The sequence below is a fragment of the Aythya ferina genome (genome assembly GCF_964211825.1).
Source record: "Aythya ferina genome assembly, chromosome: 32".
Classification (NCBI taxonomy): Eukaryota; Metazoa; Chordata; class Aves; order Anseriformes; family Anatidae; genus Aythya; species Aythya ferina.
The window spans coordinates 1,648,199-1,666,540 of NC_140329.1; the positions used below are offsets into that span (position 1 = coordinate 1,648,199).

Consider the following 18,342-nt stretch of genomic DNA (forward strand, 5'->3'; position numbering starts at 1 on the left):
CCAAAATCCCAACCCCCAAATCCCAACCCCAAAATCCCAACCCCAAAATCCCAACCCCCCAAATCCCAACCCCCAAATCCCAACCCCCAAAATCCCAATCCCCAAATCCCAACCCCAAAATCCCAACCCCAAAATCCCAACCCCAAAATCCCAACCCCCAAATCCCAACCCCCAAAATCCCAATCCCAAAATCCCAATCCCAAAATCCCAACCCCCAAATCCCAACCCCCAAAATCCCAATCCCAAAATCCCAATCCCAAAATCCCAACCCCCCAAATCCCAACCCCCCAAATCCCAATCCCCAAATCCCAACCCCCAAATCCCAACCCCCAAATCCCAACCCCCAAAATCCCAACCCCCAAATCCCAACCCCCAAAATCCCAACCCCCAAAATCCCAATCCCCAAATCCCAACCCCCAAATCCCAACCCCAAAATCCCAACCCCAAAATCCCAACCCCCAAAATCCCAACCCCAAAATCCCAACCCCCAAATCCCAACCCCAAAATCCCAACCCCAAAATCCCAATCCCCAAATCCCAACCCCCAAATCCCAACCCCCAAAATCCCAACCGTGACCCTGACACCCTCCCCCCACCCTATAGGGACGCGCGATCCCACCGCCACCCGGCCCTATAGGGTCATCCCGGTCCCTATAGCGGCCATACCACCCCTCCCTCACCCCATAGGCTCCGTGGGCCCCCCCTCACCCCTACAGGATCCATACAGAGGACCCTACAAACCCCCCCCCCAAAAAAAAAAACCCTACAGGGCCTGTCCTCCCTATAAAAGAGAAGCCGAGGCCCCCGGAGCAGGCGGCGGGTGACAAAAGGACGAGTTTGAGGTTGGGGAAAAGTTGTAAAAATTGTGTTTTAATAAAAAAAATGAGTTTTGAGCCAGGGGGGGCCCTATGTGGCGCTGAGGAGCTGGCGCTTGGGGGCGGTGGCGGTGTAGGGGTGCCAGCGCCACTCCACGTCGGCGGCGTCCCCTTGCTCCAGGGTCCCCAGGCGGATCAGGTAGGCTGCGGGGACACAGGGACGGGTTGGGGACGCGATGGGGACGTGGGGACACGATGGGGAGACACTGGGACATGATGGGGGTACGTTGGGGACGTTATGGGGACATGGGGACAAGTTGGGAGACACTGGGGACATGTTGGGGACGTTATGGGGACATGGGGACACGATGGGGGCACGTTGGGGACATGGGGACACGATGGGGAGACACTGGGGACATGGGGACACGATGGGGAGACACTGGGACATGATGGGGGCACGTTGGGGAGACACTGGGACACACTGGGGACATGTTGGGGACATTATGGGGACATGGGGGCACACTGGGGACGTGATGGGGACACACTAGGGAGACACTGGGACATGTTGGGGACATGTTGGGGACATGGGGACATGTTGGGAGACATTGGGGACATGTTGGGGACGTTATGGGGACATGGGGACATGTTGGGAGACATTGGGGACATGTTGGGGACATGTTGGGGACGCATTGGGGACATGTTGGGAGACATTGGGGACATGTTGGGGACGCATTGGGGACATGGGGACACGATGGGGAGACACTGGGACATGATGGGGGCACGTTGGGGAGACACTGGGACACACTGGGGACATGTTGGGGACATGGGGACATGTTGGGAGACATTGGGGACGTGTTGGGGACGCATTGGGGACATGGGGACATGATGGGGAGACACTGGGACACATTGGGGACATGTTGGGGACATGGGGACATGTTGGGGACGCATTGGGGACACGATGGGGGCACGTTGGGGACATGGGGACATGATGGGGAGACACTGGGACATGTTGGGGACATGGGGACATGATGGGGACATGTTGGGAGACATTGGGGACACACTGAGGACATGATGGGGAGACACTGGGACACACTGGGGACGTTATGGGGACATGGGGACATGTTGGGAGACACTGGAACACATTGGGGACATGATGGGGGCACGCTGGGGACATTATGGGGACACGGGGACATATTGGGAGACATTGGGGACACACTGGGGAGACACTGGGACACGTTGGGGACATGGGGACGTGATGGGGACAGGTGGGGACATCTTGGGACATTATGGCGGCACATTGGGGACACGCTGGGGACATTGGGACACGATGGGGACACGTTGGGGACAGCTAGGGACATGATGGGGACACGTTGGGGACACAACGAGGACATTTTGGGAACAAGAGAGGCGAGGTGGGGACAGGCTGGGGACTTAGGGGTGGCGGGGGGGGGGGGACAAACGGGACACATGGAGGGTCTGGGGACACGTGGGGACACTTGGGGACACTTGGGGACATTTTGGGGACACTTGGGGACATTTGGGGGCCACTCACGGCGCAGCTGGAAGCGGGGTCCCACCTCCTCCAGCTCCACGTTCTTCCCCCGGCGCCGGTAGACGTGGTTCCTGCGGGACAAACGTCCCCAAAACGTCCCCAAATGTCCCCAAAATGTCCCCAAATGTCCCCAAAATGTCCCCAAATGTCCCCAAATGTCCCCACCGGACGAGGATGACGTCCTCGTGGTTGGCGAAGGTGACCACGCGGCGGCTTTGGGGCCGGGGCACGGGGAAGAGGTGCTTCAGGATGCTGCCCACCTGGGGGGGGGGGGACACGGGGACATGGGGGGGGGGCGTGGGGACACCGCGGGGGGGTGGCACTGTCCCCCATCCCCACATCCCCCCCACACACACCCCCTATAAGCCCCCCAGCCCCCCCACGCGCCCCCACACCCCTCCATGTCCCCCCCAAACCCCCCCAATCCCCCCCCACAAGCCCCCCAGCCCCCCAAAACCCCCCCAAATCCCCCCCACACCCCCCCTACAAGCCCCCCAACCCCCCCCACCCCTCCATGTCCCCCCAAACCCCCCCCAATCCCCCCCACACCCCCCATATAAGCCCCACACCCCCCCTAGAAGCCCCCCAGCCCCCCCACAACCCCCCACACCCCTCCATGTCCCCCCCACACCCCCCATATAACCCCCCCAACCCCCCCAAATCCCCCCCCAAGCCCCCTAAATCCCCCCCACAACCCCCCCCAACCCCCCCACACCCCTCCATGTCCCCCCCCACACCCCCCCACACCCCTGCAAATCCCCCCCCACCCCCCAACCCCCCCAAATCCCCCCCAACCCCCCCCACACCCCCCCGAATCCCCCCCCATACCCCCCCCACACCCCTCCATGTCCCCCCCACGCCCCCCAAACCCCCCCAATCCCCCCTACACCCCCCCCAATCCCCCCATAACCCCCCAAACCCCCCCCAACCCCCCCAAATCCCCCCCACACCCCTCCATGTCCCCCCCCACCCCCCCCAACCCCCCCCCACCCCCCCCAACCCCCCCTCACCCTCCTCCCCAGGGCGCTGTCCATGCGGTGCAGCAGGAGGTGGGGGGCCCCCAGGGGCGCCCCCCCCAGCGCCCCCCCCAGGTCGTGGCGCAGCACGGCCCCGCTCAGCGTGAAGTGCGCCGTGGGGCCATGGGGGAGGTGGCTCAGCACCAGCCCGTCTGGGGGGGTGGGCGGGGTCACGGAGGGGGCGGGGCCTCCGAGGGACACGCCCACGCCCGGCCACGCCCCCTCCGCCTGGCCACGCCCCCCCAAAGCCACGCCCCGCGGCCTTAAGCCCGCCCCCTCCCTGCAACCTCCCCCCCAGAGCCTCCGTCCTGCCCGCCCTATAAGCCCCGCCCACCGTAAGCCCCGCCCCTTTAAATTAGCCTCGCCCCCTTTGAATTAGCCCCGCCCCCTTTGAATTAGCCCCGCCCCCTTTAAATTAGCCCCCACCCCTTTAAATTAGCCCCCGCCCGTCCCTCATTAGCTCCACCCCTGCCTTTAGCCACGCCCCCTCCCCATAAACTCCGCCCCCTCCCCAACAACCCCCTGCTGGAAGCCCCGCCCCTCCTGCTTTAGCCCCGCCCACCCCTCCCCTTTAGCCCCGCCCACCCCTCCCCTTTAGCCCCGCCCCTCCATTAGCCCCTCCCCCTCCCTTAGCTCCACTCTTCCCCTTTAGCCCCGCCCCCTTCTCCATTAGCCCCCTTTAGCCCCGCCCACCCCTCCCCTTTAGCCCCGCCCCTCCATTAGCCCCTCCCCTTCCCCTTTAGCCCCACCCCCTCCCTATTAGCCCCGCCCCCTCCCCTTTAGCCCCTCCCCTTCCACTAACCCCACCCTTCCCCTTTAGTCCCACCCCCTTCTCCATTAGCCCCTCCCTTTAGCCCCGCCCCATCCCATTAGCCCTGCCCCATCCCCCTTTAGCCCCGCCCCCTCCCCCTTTAGCCCCTCCCCTTCCACCAACCCCACCCTTCCCCTTTAGCCCCACCCCCTTCTCATTAAGCCCCTCCCTTTAGCCCCACCCCATCCCATTAGCCCCTCCCCTTCCCCATTAGCCCCACCCCCTCCCCCTTTAGCCCCTCCCCTTCCACTAACCCCACCCTTCCCCTTTAGCTCCACCCCATTCTCCATTAGCCCCTCCCCTTTAGCCCCGCCTCTCCATTAGCCCCTCCCATTCCCTTTAGCCCCTCCCCTTCCACTAACCCCACCCTTCCCCCTTAGCCCCGCCCCCTTCCCCTTTAGCCCCTCCCCTTCCCCATTAGCCCCTCCCCTTTAGCCCCCCTCCCCTTTAGCCCCACCACCTTCCCATTAGCCCCGCCCCCTTCCCCTTTAGCCCCTCCCCCTCCTCATTAGCCCCTCCCCTTCCCTTAGCCCCTCCCCTTCCCCATTAGCCCCTCCCCTTTAGCCCCCCTCCCCTTTAGCCCCACCACCTTCCCACTAGCCCCGCCCCCTTCCCCTTTAGCCCCTCCCCCTCCTCATTAGCCCCTCCCCTTCCCTTAGCCCCTCCCATTCCCTTTAGCCCCGCCCCTTCCCCTTTAGCCCCGCCCCTTCTCCATTAGCCCCTCCCCTCCCCTTTAGCCCCGCCCCTTCTCCATTAGCCCCGCCCCTTTCCCCATTAGCCCCTCCCCTTCCCCATTAGCCCCCCCAGCCCCGCTCCCCACCTGCACACCCCCACCCCGCTCCTACCTCCCCCATCCTAGCCCCGCCCCCTCCCGCGGCCCCTCCCACCCCTGGCCCCGCCCCCCAGGCCGTGGCCCCGCCCCCTCACCGGGCCTCCCCCTGGTCTCGTGCACCACCAGCAGGTCGGTGACCCCGGCGGCCCGGCAGGCCCCCAGCAGCGCCCCCACCTCGGCACGGCCCCGGTTCAGCCGCCGCGCCCCCGGGATGATCAGGCACAGCTCCTGGGGGCGGGGTCAAAGGGGGGGGGGGGCGGGGTCAGGAGGGGACACGCCCACCCACCGGCCACGCCCACGCAGGCTCCGCCCGCCGCAAGTCCCCCCCCCATGGTATATCGGCGCCCCAGGGGATAACGCAGCGTGGTGCCAGTGGGCGTGGCTAAAGAGGGCGTGGCCACGAGACCACGCCCACTACTACTGCCACGCCCCCAAACACGACCACGCCCACAATCACACCCGTACAGGCTCCGCCCACCCCAAGTCCCCCCCCCGTGGTATATCGGCGCCCCGGGGGATAACGCAGCGTGGCCCCAGTGGGCGTGGCTAAAGAGGGCGTGGCCGAGACCACGCCCACATCTTCGCCCACGCCCACTCAGGCTCCGCCCACCCCCAAGCTCCACCCCCCAGCTTCCCATCAATGGCTCCACGCCCGCAGCACAGCCAAGCACAAACCCTGGGGGCGGGGCCAAGCGAAGCCCCGCCCACACGAGGCCACGCCCCTCGTGGAAAGCCCCGCCCAGAAGCCCCAGCCTATTGGCTCCGCCCCCTCCTTTAAGCCCCGCCCCCACCTCCTCCTCCTCCAAGCTCCCACACCAAGCGCCAAGGCCTGGAGGCCCCGCCCCCTTTCCACAAGCCCCGCCCCCAACCGCGTGGCCCCGCCCCCTTTCTCCCGAGGCCCCGCCCACCTTGACAAAGATGCGGAGCCGGGCGCTGGGGTCACGTGACGTCGTCACCATCACCTTGGGGGGCTCAAGCCCCGCCCACTGGTACTCGTCGTCATGGCTACTGGTCACGCCTGGGGGCGGGGCTTGGTCAGGCCACGCCCCCTCGGCATTTTGGGGGAAATTCGGGCAAATTCCTGATTTTGCGAGGAATCGGGGACAAATTCGCTCTCCCTATTTTTGGGGGGGATTCAGACAAATTTGGGCCCCTTTTGGTAAAAATGACCAAAAACGTGGGCCCCGTTTTGGGGGGAATTCAGCCAAATTTGGCCCCGTTTTAAAAAATGATGAGGAAAAAAATTGCAGCCCTAATTTTAAAGAAAATCAGGGAAATCCACTCCCAATTTTCATAGGAATCGGGCTGAATCTGCTCCCAATTTTGGGGCGTTTTGGGTAAATCTGCTCCCAATTTTCAGAGGAATCGGAGAAATTCGGCCCCCAATTTTGAGAAAAGTTACAAAAAATATTCTCCCAATTTTGGGGGCGATTCACAAATCCGCGCCCCGTTTTGACCGAAATAGAAAGAAATCTCCCCATTTTGGAAGAAAATCGGGCAATTTTGCTCCCAATTTTGAGAGAAATTAGGGAAAATCCGCTCCCAATTTTCTAACAATTTAGGGAAAAATCTCCCAATTTTGGTGCAGTTTGGGCAAATCCGTGCCACATTTTGACAGAAATAGAAAGAAATCTCCCCATTTTGGAACAAAATCGGGCAAATTTGCTCCCAATTTTGAGAGAAATTAGGGAAAATCTGCTCCCTATTTTGGGGCCAATTTGGGCAAATTTGGAGAAAACCGAACGGGACAAAAATTTCCTCCTCGTTTTGGGGGCGATTCAGGCAAATCCGCGTCCCGTTTGAAGAAAATTTGGGGCAAATGCTCCCCGTTTTGGGATCCATTCAGGCAAATCCCATTTTGGGGCAGATTCAGCCCGATTTTCACCGAAATTGGGACAAAATTCCTCTTATTTGGGAAAAAATCGGGACAAACCCCATTTTGGGACTAATTCAACCCCATATATGGGGAATTTTCACGATAAAAATGGGGCAAAATCTCTTTTTTTTTTTTTAGGGTGTTTTTGGGCGCCCCCGCTCCGTATTTTGGGGTGAATTTGGGGGAATTTGGGGTTTTTTTTTTGCTCACCGCCCACCCCCGGGGTGTCGAACTCCAGGTCCCGCTGTAGGGCCAGCGCCTCGCGCCGCAGCTCCGTGGGCAGCACCCGGTTCTCTGTGGGGTGGGGGCAGCAATAGGGTCAGGGGGCACCCCAAAACACCCCCCCATAGCCCCCCCAAACCCCATAGCCCACCCCACAGCCCCCCAACCCCATAGCCCACCCCATAGCCCCCCAACCCCATAAACCATCCCGTAGCCCCCCAAAACCCCATAGCCCACCCCATAGCCCCCCAAACCCCATAACCCACCCCATAGCCCTCCCCACCCCATAGCCCACCCCACAGCCCCCCAAAACCCCATAGCCCACCCCATAACCCCCCCCCACCCCATATCCCACCCCATACCGACCCCATAACCTCCCCCCGACCCCATGTCCCACCCCATATCAACCCCATACCCCCCCCACCCCATAGCTGACCCCATAGCCCCCACCCCAAACCCCCCCCCCACCCCATAACCCCCCCACAGGCCCCCCCACCCCATATCCCACCCCATATCCCCCCCACCCCATACCCACCCCACACTGACCCCATAACCCCCTTGACCCCATATCCCACCCCATGCCCCCCCACAACCCACCCCATACCGACCCCATAACCCCCCCACCCCATATCCCCCCCATAACCCCCCCCACCCCATACCGACCCCATAACCCCCCCATACCCACCCCACAACCCCCCTGACCCCACACCCACCACATACCCCCCCGACCCCATACCCACCCCATAACCCCCCCCACCCCATACCGACCCCATAACCCCCCCATAACCCCCCCAACCCCATAAACCCCCCCCATATCCCTCCCTATAACCCCCCTGACCCCATAACGACCCCATAATCCCCCCGACCCCATACCCACCGCATATCCCCCCCATAACCCCCCGGCCCCATACCCACCCCATATCCCACCCCATATCCCCCCCACAGCCCCCCCCACCCCATACCCACCCCTTAACCCCCCCCATCCCATACCCACCCCATAGCCGACCCCATAACCCCCCGACCCCATAACCCCCCCCACAACCCCCCTGACCCCACACCGACCCCATAACCCCCCCGACCCCATAACCCCCCCGACCCCATACCCACCCCATAACCCCCCCGACCCCATACCCACCCCATACCCACCCCATAACCCCCCGACCCCATAACCCCCCCGACCCCATAACCCCCCTGACCCCATAACCCACCCCATAACCCCCCCACCCCATAACTGACCCCATATCCCACCCTATAACCCCCCGACCCCATAACCTGACCCCATACTGACCCCATACCCACCCCATAACCCCCCGACCCCATACCCCCCGACCCCATAACCCCCCCCACAACCCCCCGACCCCATAACCCCCTGACCCCATAACCCGACCCCATAACCCCCCCCCCACCTGCGAGCGCCCCCCCGAGGCGCTGGGCCCTGTCCCGCAGCCCCCGGAGCCGCTGCTCCTGCGCCCGCCGCTGCAGGTACTCGCGGCGCTGCCGGGCCTGCCGCCGCAACTGGGGGGACTGGGCCTTACTGGGACAAACTGGGAGGGGTGGGGGGGGGCCGGGGGGGGGCCAGGGGGGGTTTGGGGGCGGTTGGGGGGGGTTGGGGGGGTTTGGGGGGGAGGTGGGGGGGGTGGGAGGGGGTTGGGGGGGGTTTGGGGGGGAATGGGGGGGTACTGGGGGGAACTGGGGCTTACTGGGACAAACTGGGAGGGGTGGGGGGGGTGGGAGGGGGTTTGGGGGGGGTTTGGGGGGGAATGGGGGGGATTAAGGGGGGATTGGGGGGGTACTGGGGGGGGAATGGGGGGGTACTGGGGGGAACTGGGGGGTTACTGGGAGGCACTGGGAGGGCTGGGGGGGGTTGGGAGGGGTTGGGGGGGGTTTGGGGGGGTACTGGGGTGTTACTGGGGGCTAACTGGGAGGGTACTGGGGGGGACTGGGGCCTTACTGGGAGGGACTGGGGGCAACTGGGGCTTACTTGGAGGGGCGGGGGGGGGCCGGGGGGGGACCGGGGGGGAGGTGGGGGGGGGCTGGGGGGGGGTTGGGGGGGGAATGGGGGGGTACTGGGGGGAACTGGGGCTTACTGGGACAAACTGGGAGGGGCGGGGGGGGGGCTGGGGGGGGCCAGGGGGGGTTTGGGGGGGGTTGGGGGGAGTGGGAGGGGGTTGGGGGGGTTTGGGGGGATCAAGGGGGGAATGGGGGGGTACTGGGGGGAACTGGGGCTTACTGGGAGGCACTGGGAGGGCTGGGGGGGGGACCAGGGGGGGGTTGGGGGGGGTGGGAGGGGTTTGGGGGGGTACTGGGGTGTTACTGGGGGCTTACTGGGAGGGACTGGGGGGGATTGGGGCCTTACTGGGAGGGACTGGGGGGGACTGGGGCTTACTTGGAGGGGCGGGGGGGGGCCGGGGGGGGACCGGGGGGAGGTGGGGGGGGGCTGGGGGGGGGTTGGGGGGGGAATGGGGGGGTACTGGGGGGAACTGGGGCTTACTGGGACAAACTGGGAGGGGTGGGGGGGGGCCGGGGGGGGGCCAGGGGGGGCTTGGGGGGGGTTGGGGGGGGGGGGTTGGGGGGGAGGTGGGGGGGTGGGAGGGGTTGGGGGGGGTACTGGGGTGTTACTGGGGGCTTACTGGGAGGGACTGGGGGGGATTGGGGCCTTACTGGGAGGCACTGGGAGGGGTGGGGGGGGCTGGGGGGGGCAAGGGGGGTTTGAGGGGGTTTGGGGGGGTTGGGGGGAGAATGGGGGGGTTTGGGGGGGGGCTGGGGGGATTTGGGGGGGAATGGGGGGGACTGGGGGGGTACTGGGGGGTTACTGGGAGGCACTGGGAGGGGTGGGGGGGGGTTGGGGGGGGGCCAGGGGGGGTTTGGGGGGGGTGGGAGGGGGTTTGGGGGGGGAATGGGGGGGATTTGGGGGGGGAATGGGGGGGTACTGGGGGGAACTGGGGCTTACTGGGAGGGACTGGGAGGGGCGGGGGGGGGCTGGGGGGGAGGTGGGGGGGGTTTGGGGGGGGTGGGAGGGGAATGGGGGGGGCTGGGGGGATTAAGGGGGGAATGGGGGGGGGGTTGGGGGGGATTGGGGGGGTACTGGGGGGAACTGGGGCTTACTGGGAGGCACTGGGAGGGCTGGGGGAGGGGTGGGGGGGAGGTGGGGGGCGGATTGGGGGGGGTGGGAGGGGGTTGAGGGGGTTTGGGGGGGAATGGGGGGATACTGGGGGGAACTGGGGCTTACTGGGAGGCACTGGGAGGGACTGGGAGGGGCTGGGGGGGTGCCGGGGGGCGTTTGGGGGGGATTTGGGGTGGGTTGGGGGGGGAATGGGGGGATTAAGGGGGGAGATGGGGGATACTGGGGGGACTGGGAGATACTGGGGGAGGCTGGGAGGGTACTGGGGGGGTACTGGGGGGGACTGGGAGGGAGGTGGGGATACTGGGGGGGTGTTGGGGAGGTTCTGGGGGATACTGGGGGGATACTGGGAGTGGAATGGGGGAAACTGGGGGGGTACTGGGGGGATGTGGGGATACTGGAGGGGTACTGGGGGGGTACTGGGGATACTGGGAGGGGACTGGGAAGCACTGGGGATACTGGGAGGGGACTGGGGGGATGTGGGGATACTGGGGGGTGTTGGGGGGGTACTGGGGGGACTGGAGGGATACTGGGGGATACTGGGGGGATACTGGGAGCACTGGGGGAAGTTTTGGTGCCCCCCCCCCCCCCCCGGGACCCCCGCCCCTCCCCCCCTCCCCCCGTACCATGGCTCCGGCCCCGCCGCTCTCCTCACGCCGCCGCCGCCGCCTCCCAACACCGCCGCCGCCGATTGGGCCGGCCGCCGGGAGCCAATCAGCGCGCCCCGTGCTGAGGGGAGCCCACCCCTCCCCAAGATGGCGGCCGCAGAGGGCGGCGCCGCGCCCTCACCCAAGATGGCGGCCAAGGGAAAGCGGCGAGGCGCCCTCACCCAAGATGGCGGCCGAACCGGCTTCGTTGGCGGAACCACCGCCCCTCAGCCAGGCCCCGCCCCGCGCCCCGCCGCGCGCGCTGATTGGCCAAGGGGCGGAGAGCCGCGCCTCCGATTGGAGGAGGCGGCGGCGCGGCGTGAAGCCGCGGCGGGTCCCGTGAGCGAGGAGCGGCGGCGGCGGCCGCAGCCTGAGGTTATTGAATTTGGGGGGGGGGGGGGCGGGGGTGTTTTTGTAGGGTCTCCTCGCCGTGGGGGGGGTCAGTGGTGGGGCTGTGTTTTTGTAGGGTCTCCTGGCTGGGGGGTGGCGTTGGTGGGGGTTAGTTTTGGTAGGTCCTACACGGTGGAGGGGGGTGTTTACATTGAGGTTCCTTAGTTTTTGTAGGTCCTACACGATGGGTGTGTTTACGTTGAGGTCTGTTTTGGTAGGGTCTCCTTGGGGGGCATCGTGTTGACGCATCCATTGTTTTGGTAGGGTCCCCACATTGATGCACCCTGTATTTTGATGGGATCCCTGTGTTTACACCCCATGTTTTGGTAGGGTCCCCACGTTGAGGTACCCTTTGTTTTGTAGGGTCCCACTGTTTATACCCCATGTTTTGGTAGGGCCCCCATATTTACACCCCGTGTTTTGGTAGGGTCCCTGTGTTTACACCCCTTTATTTTGGTAGGGGGGACCCCATATTTCAGTAGGGTTGCTATGTTTTCCCCCCATGTTTTTGTAGGGTCCCTGTGTTTACATGCCGTATTTTTGTAGGGTCCTCCTGTTTATACCCCATATTTTGGTTAGGGTCCCCGTGTTTACACCCCCTGTATTTTGGTAGGGTCTCCACGTTAACAAACCCTGTGTTTTGGTAAGGTCCCCGTGTTTACCTGCCGTGTTTTGGTAGGGTCCCCATGTTTACACCCCCTGTATTTTGGTAGGCCCCCCATGTTTACACCCCATGTTTTGGTAGGGTCCCCATGTTGATGTACCCTGTGCCTTGGTAGGGTCCCTGTGTTTACACCTCTTTATTTTGGTAGGGTGCCCATGTTTCAATAGGGTTGCCATGTTTTTGTAGGGTCTCCATGTTTACATGCTGTATTTTTGTAGGGTCCTCCTGTTTACACCCCATGTTTTGGTAGCCCCCCGTGTTTACCCCCCTTTATTTTGGTAGAGTCCGCATGTTTACACCCTTTATTTTGGTAGGCCCCCCGTGTTTACCCCCGTGTTTTGGTAGGGTCTCCATGTTTACACCCCCTGTATTTTGGTAGGCCCCCCATGTTTACACCCCTTGATTTTGGTAGGGTCTCCTTGTTACACCCCATGTTTTGGTAGGGTCCCTGTGTTTACACCCCATGTTTTGTTGGGGTCCCCGTGTTTACCCCCTGTGTTTTGGTAGGGTCTCCGTGTTATCAAACCCTGTGTTTTGGTAGGCCCCCATGTTTACCCCTTTATTTTGGTAGGCCCCCCATGTTTACCCCTGTGTTTTTGTAGGGTCTCCATGTTTACACCCCTTTATTTTGGTAGGGTCTCCATGTTTACACCCCCTTTATTTTGGTAGGGTCCCCATGTTTACACCCCGTGTTTTTGTAGGGTCTCCGTGTTTACCCCCCGTGTTTTTGTAGGGTCTCCATGGCGCCGGGCGCGGCGCTGGACGCGGCGCTGCTGGAGCTGCTGGAGGCGCTGGAGGCCCTGCACCAGCACCGGGAGCGCCTGCACCACGCCCTGAGAGAGGTGACGGGCCAAAACGGCCCCAAAACGCCCCAAAATGGCCCCAAAACGCCCCAAAATGCCCCAAAATGCCCCAAAACGGCCCCAAAATGACCCCAAACGGCCCCAAAATGCCCCAAACGCCCCAAAATGCCCCAAAATGGCCCAGAATGCCCAAAACGCTCCAAAATGACCCCAAAATGGCCCCAAACGGCCCAAAATGGCCCAAAACGGCCCCAAAATGCCCCAAAACGGCCCAAGACGGCCCCAAAATGCACCAAGACGGCCCCAGAATGCCCCAAATGGCCCAAAATGACCCCAAGACGGCCCCAAAATGCCCTAAAATGGCCCCAAAACGGCCCCAAAATGACCCCAAACAGCCCCAAAATGACCCCAAACGCCCCAAAACGCCCTAAAATGCCCCAAAATGGCCCCAAAACGGCCCCAAAAAGCCCCCAAAACACCCCAAAACACTCCAAAATGGCCCCAAAATGACCCCAAAATGCCCCAAAATGGCCCCAAAAAGCCCCCAAAACACCCCAAGATGGCCCCAAAATGGCCCCAAAATGCCCCCAAACGCCCCAAGATGGCCCCAAAATGCCCCAAAATGGCCCCAAAATGCCCCATGCTTCCAGTGTCCCTCCAATGCTCCCAAAGGCCTCAAACGTCCCCAAAATATCTGCAATGTTCCCAAAATGTCCCCAAACGCCCCCAACGTCCCCAAAAATGTTCCCAAATACCCCCAAATGTCCCCAAAGTACCCATTGTCCCCAGTGTCCCCAAAATGTCCCCAAACGTCCCTCCAATGTTCCCAGTGTCCCCACAATGTCCCCAAATGTCACTCAATGTCTATAAAAGTCCCCAAAACGTCCCCAAAATGTCTCCAAACATCCCCCAATGCCCCCCATTGACCCCATTGTCCCCAATGTCCCCAAACATCCCCAAAATGTCCCCATTGACCCAATGTCCCCCCAATGTCCCCAAACATCCCTGAAACGTCCCAAACATTCCCAAAATGTCCCAAAATGTCCCCACTGACCCCGAAATGTCCCCAAACATCCCCGAAATGTCCCCAAACATCCCTGAAATGTCCCCATTGACCCCGTTGTCCCCGATGTCCCCAAACATCCCCAAAATGTCCCCAAACACCCCAGAAATGACCCCAGAATGCCCCCGTTGACCTCGACGTCCCCAAACATTCCCAAAATGTCCCAAAATGTCCCCATTGATCCCACTGACCCCGATGTTCCCAAACATCCCTGAAATGACCCCGTTGACCCCAATGTCCCCCCAATGTCCCCAAAATGTCCCATTGACCCCAAATGTCCCCAAACATCCCCGAAATGTCCCCAAACATCCCCAAAATGCCCCCATTGACCCCAATGTCCCCCCAATGTCCCCAAAATGCCCCCAATGCCCCCAAATGTCCCCCCAATGTCCCCAAACATCCTGAAATGTCCCCAATGTCCCCAAAATGTCCCCACTGACCCCAAACATCCCTGAAATGTCCCCATTGACCCCAATGTCCCCAAAATGTCCCCGTTGGCCCTGATGTCCCCAAACATCCCTGAAATGTCCCCAATGTCCCCCCACTGATCCTGATTTCCCAAACATCCCCGAAACGTCCCCAAATGCCCCCATTGACCCCAATGCCCCCAAATGTCCCCAAACATCCCCAAACGCCCCCATTGACCCCAATGTCCCCCCACTGAGCCCGATGTCCCCAAACATCCCCGAAACGTCCCCAAACATTCCCAAAATGTCCCCAAATGCCCCCATTGACCCCGATGTCCCCCCACTGACCCCGATGTCCCCAAACATCCCTAAAATGCCCCCAATGCCCCCAATGTCCCCAAAATGTCCCAAACATCCCCAAAATGCCCCCATTGACCCCAATGTCCCCCAAACATCCCCAAAACGCCCCCAATGTCCCCAAAATGTCCCCACTGACCCCAAACATCCCCGAAATGCCCCCATTGACCCCAATGCCCCCAATGTCCCCAAAATGTCCCAAACATCCCCAAAATGCCCCCATTAACCCCAATGTCCCCAAAATGTCCCCATTGACCCCGACGTCCCCAAACATCCCGAAATGCCCCCAAATATCCCCCAAATGTCCCCAACCATCCCCAAATGCCCCCATTGACCCCAATGTCCCCCCACTGACCCCAGCGTCCCCAAACATCCCCGAAATGTCCCCAAAATTCCCAAAATGTCCCAAAATGCCCCCATTGACCCCAATGTCCCCAAAATGCCCCATTGACCCCAAATGTCCCCAAAACATCCCCGAAATGTCCCCATTGACCCCAATGTCCCCCCATTGACCCCAATGCCCCCAAATGTCCCCAAACATCCCCCAAATGTTCCCCATTGACCCCAATGTCCCCAAAATATCCCCAAACATCCCCCAAATGTCCCCAATGTCTCCAAAATGTCCCCACTGACCCCAAACATCCCTGAAATGTCCCCATTGACCCCAATGCCCCCAAATGTCCCCAAATGCCCCCAATGTCCCCCCAATGTCCCCAAACATCCCCAAAATGTCTCCAAACGTTCCCAAAATATCCCCAAACGCCCCCATTGACCCCAGTGTCCCCCCACTGCCCCCGATGTCCCCAACCATCCCCGAAACGTCCCCAAAATGTCCCCACTGACCCCGATGTCCCCAAACATCCCCAAATGCCCCCATTGACCCCAATGTCCCCGACGTCCCCAAATATCCCTGAAACGTCCCCAAATGCCCCCACTGACCCTGATGTCCCCCCACTGACCCCAATGTCCCCAACCATCCCCGAAATGTCCCCAAATGCCCCCATTGACCCCGATGTCCCCGAAATGTCCCCAACCGTCCCCAAATGCCCCCACTGCCCCCGATGTCCCCGAAATGTCCCCAAACATCCCCAAAATGCCCCCATTGACCCCAATGTCCCCAAATGCCCCCACTGCCCCCGATGTCCCCGAAATGTCCCCAAATGTCCCCCCCAGGGCTGGCTGTCCCTGTCCCAGGCCCGCTATGCCCTGGGCTGTCCCCGCGTCTCCGCCCTGCACTACGGGGCCACCATGGAGCCGCGCCTCCGCCTGCGGGACAGGTGACAGGGGGACAGGGGGACACTGGGGGGGGGACATGGGGACACTGGGGGGGGCATGGGGGGCATTGGAGGGACATTGGGGGACAATGGGGGGAGATTTGGGGGACATTGGGGACATTGGGGGGGACATTGGGGACGGAGGGGGACATGGGGGGGGCATGGGGACATTGGGGACATGGGGGGGGCATTGGGGGACAATGGGGGGAGATTTGGGGGACATTGGGGACGACATTGGGGCATGGGGGGGGACATGGGGACGGGGGGGCATTGGGGACATTGGGGGGGGGACATGGGGACAGGGGGGGACAATGGGGGGAGATTTGGGGGACATTGGGGACATTGGGGGGGACATTGGGGCATGGGGGGGACATGGGGGGGCATTGGAGGGACACTGGGGGACAATGGGGACATTGGGGGGGCACTGGGGACGTGGGGGGGCACTGGGGGGGATGTTGGGGACATGGGGGGGGGGCACGGGGACACTGCCGGGGGTGTCCCCATGTCCCCGTGTCCCCCCCATCCCCCCCCCCGCAGGCAGGACCCGGGGGGCGCCCCCCGCTTCGAGGAGGTGCCGGGATGGGGGGGGGACCCCGAGGACCCCGAGGACCCCGAGGACGTCGGCCCCCAGCTGGGGGGGGGGCACGAGGGTGAGGGGGGGGGGGTCCTGGGGGGGTCCCATGGGTGTGGGGGGGGGTTGGGGGGGTCCCATGGGTGCTGGGGGGGGATTTGGGGGGGTCACATTGGTGGGGGGGGTCCCATGGGTGCTGGGGGTCTAGGGGGGGTCCTATGGGTGGGGGGGGTCCTGGGGGGGTCCCATGGGGGCTGGGGGGTCCTGGGAGGGTCCCATGGGTGCTGGGGGGGGCTTTGGGGGGACCCATGGGTGGGGGGGTTCCTGGGGGGGGTCCCATGGGTGCTGGGGAGGTTTGGGGGGGTCCTATGGGTGCTGGGGGGGGGGCTTGGGGGGTCCCATGGGTGGGGGGGGGTCCTGGGGGGGTCCCATGGGTGCTGGGGGGGGTTTGGGGGGGGGTCCCATGGGTGCTGGGGGGGGATTTGGGGGGGTCCCATGGGTGGGGGGGGGGTCCTATGGGTGGGTGGGGGTTCTGGGGGGGGTCCTATGGGTGCTGGGGGGGGTCCCATGGGTGCTGGGGGGGGATTTGGGAGGATCCCATGGGTGGGGGGGGGGTCCTATGGGTGCTGGGGGGGTCCCATTTATTTAAGGACCCCCCCCCCTTTTTCTCTCCCCCCCCCTCCCCCCAGGGCTGCGGCAGCGCCGGGGTCAGGAGGAGAATTTGGGGGCCCCCCCCCGGAGCCCCCCCCCCCGGCCCCCCCGGCGCCCCCCCCAGGACCCCCTGACCTGGTTCGGGGTCCTGGTGCCCCGCAGCCTGCGGCAGGCCCAGGGCAGCTTCGTGGAGGGTAAGGGGGGGGCCCCAAAATTGGGGGGGGGTCCCCAAAAACGGGGGGGGGTCCCCAAAACGAGGGGGGGTCCCCAAAATGAGGGGGGGTCCCAAAAAGTGTGGGGGGGGCGAAAAAAACTGGGGAGGGGGCCCTAAAAGCTAAAGGGGGGGGGCTCAAAGGGGAGGGGGTGGGGGGGGAAATATTTTGGGGGGGGGCAGAAATTGGAGGGGGGGGGTCCCAAAAATGTGGGGGGGGGCCCCGAAGGTGGAGGGGGGTGGATAAAATAGTGGGGGGGGGCTGAATTTGGGGGGGGGGGGCGTTTGGGGGAGGGGGGAGGGAGTTGGAGGGGGGGGTCCCAAAAAATTGAGGGGGGGGGTGTAGAATGGGGGGGTCCCCAAATGGGGGGGTGGTCCCCAAATGGGGGGGGGAGGGTCCTAAAAAAAATTAGGGGTGGGGGAGTCCCTAAATGGCGGGGGGGTGTTAAAAGTTTAAGGGGGGGGGTTATAAAATTGGGGGGGGGTCCCTGAAATGGGGGGGGTCCCTAAAGTGGGGGGGGGGTCCCTAAAATTGGGGGGGGTCCCTAAAATGGGGGGGGGCCTAAAATATGGGGGGGGGTCCCTAAAATTGGGGGAGGGACCCTAAGTGGGGGGGGGTGTCCCAAAATGGGGGGGTCCAGGAATTGGGGGGGGGTCCCGGGGTTTGGGGGGGGTCCCTGGGGGTGAGGGGGGGTCCCTGGGGGTGGGGGGGGGGGTCCCGGGGGTGAGGGGGGGTCCCCAAAATTCCCCCCCCCCCTCCCCCAGGGGTGCGCCTGGCGGTGGAGGTGGCCGGGCTGCAGGGAGCCGCCTGCGGGGCCGCGCGCAGGTACCGGGAGCTGCTGCGGGGGGCGTCACGTGACCCGGCGACGTCACGTGACCCCCCGCTGACGTCATGTGACCCGCTGACGTCACGCGGTGATGATGTCACCTTGCGGTGACGTCGCCTTGCGGCGTCACGTGACGCGGCCCGTCCAATAAAGGCCGCTGGCTCCGTGTCCCCCCATCTGTCTTGGCTCCGCCCCCTGCGGTTTTGGCTCCGCCCCTCACAGTCTTGGCCCCT

At 63.5% G+C, this 18,342-nt stretch overlaps 2 protein-coding genes across 4 annotated transcripts; one reads left to right on the plus strand and one right to left on the minus strand.

Moving 5' to 3' along the window:
- Positions 1 to 842: 842 nt before the first annotated feature.
- On the minus strand, positions 843 to 11,002 carry IMP4 (IMP U3 small nucleolar ribonucleoprotein 4). The gene is made up of 9 exons (XM_084501507.1): positions 10,871 to 11,002; positions 8,530 to 8,638; positions 7,112 to 7,195; positions 5,934 to 6,043; positions 5,121 to 5,253; positions 3,377 to 3,534; positions 2,532 to 2,626; positions 2,367 to 2,437; positions 843 to 1,018 (listed from the first exon to the last, which is right to left on the minus strand). Exons 1-9 carry the CDS (start codon positions 10,871 to 10,873, stop codon positions 906 to 908), a joined length of 876 nt encoding a protein of 291 aa, XP_084357633.1. The 5' UTR covers positions 10,874 to 11,002; the 3' UTR covers positions 843 to 905.
- Positions 10,985 to 18,287, plus strand: VMA22 (vacuolar ATPase assembly factor VMA22). 3 transcript variants are annotated; one of them, XM_084501503.1, is made up of 6 exons: positions 10,985 to 11,266; positions 12,647 to 12,787; positions 15,749 to 15,852; positions 16,387 to 16,499; positions 17,110 to 17,265; positions 18,048 to 18,287. In XM_084501503.1, exons 1-6 carry the CDS (start codon positions 11,000 to 11,002, stop codon positions 18,218 to 18,220), a joined length of 954 nt encoding a protein of 317 aa, XP_084357629.1. In that variant the 5' UTR covers positions 10,985 to 10,999; the 3' UTR covers positions 18,221 to 18,287. The 3 variants fall into 3 exon arrangements, with proteins under 3 accessions (XP_084357629.1, XP_084357630.1, XP_084357631.1); XM_084501505.1 differs by having other exon boundaries at positions 11,131 to 11,266; positions 12,679 to 12,787; XM_084501504.1 differs by lacking the exon at positions 15,749 to 15,852 and having other exon boundaries at positions 10,990 to 11,266.
- The last annotated feature ends 55 nt before the right edge of the window (positions 18,288 to 18,342 follow it).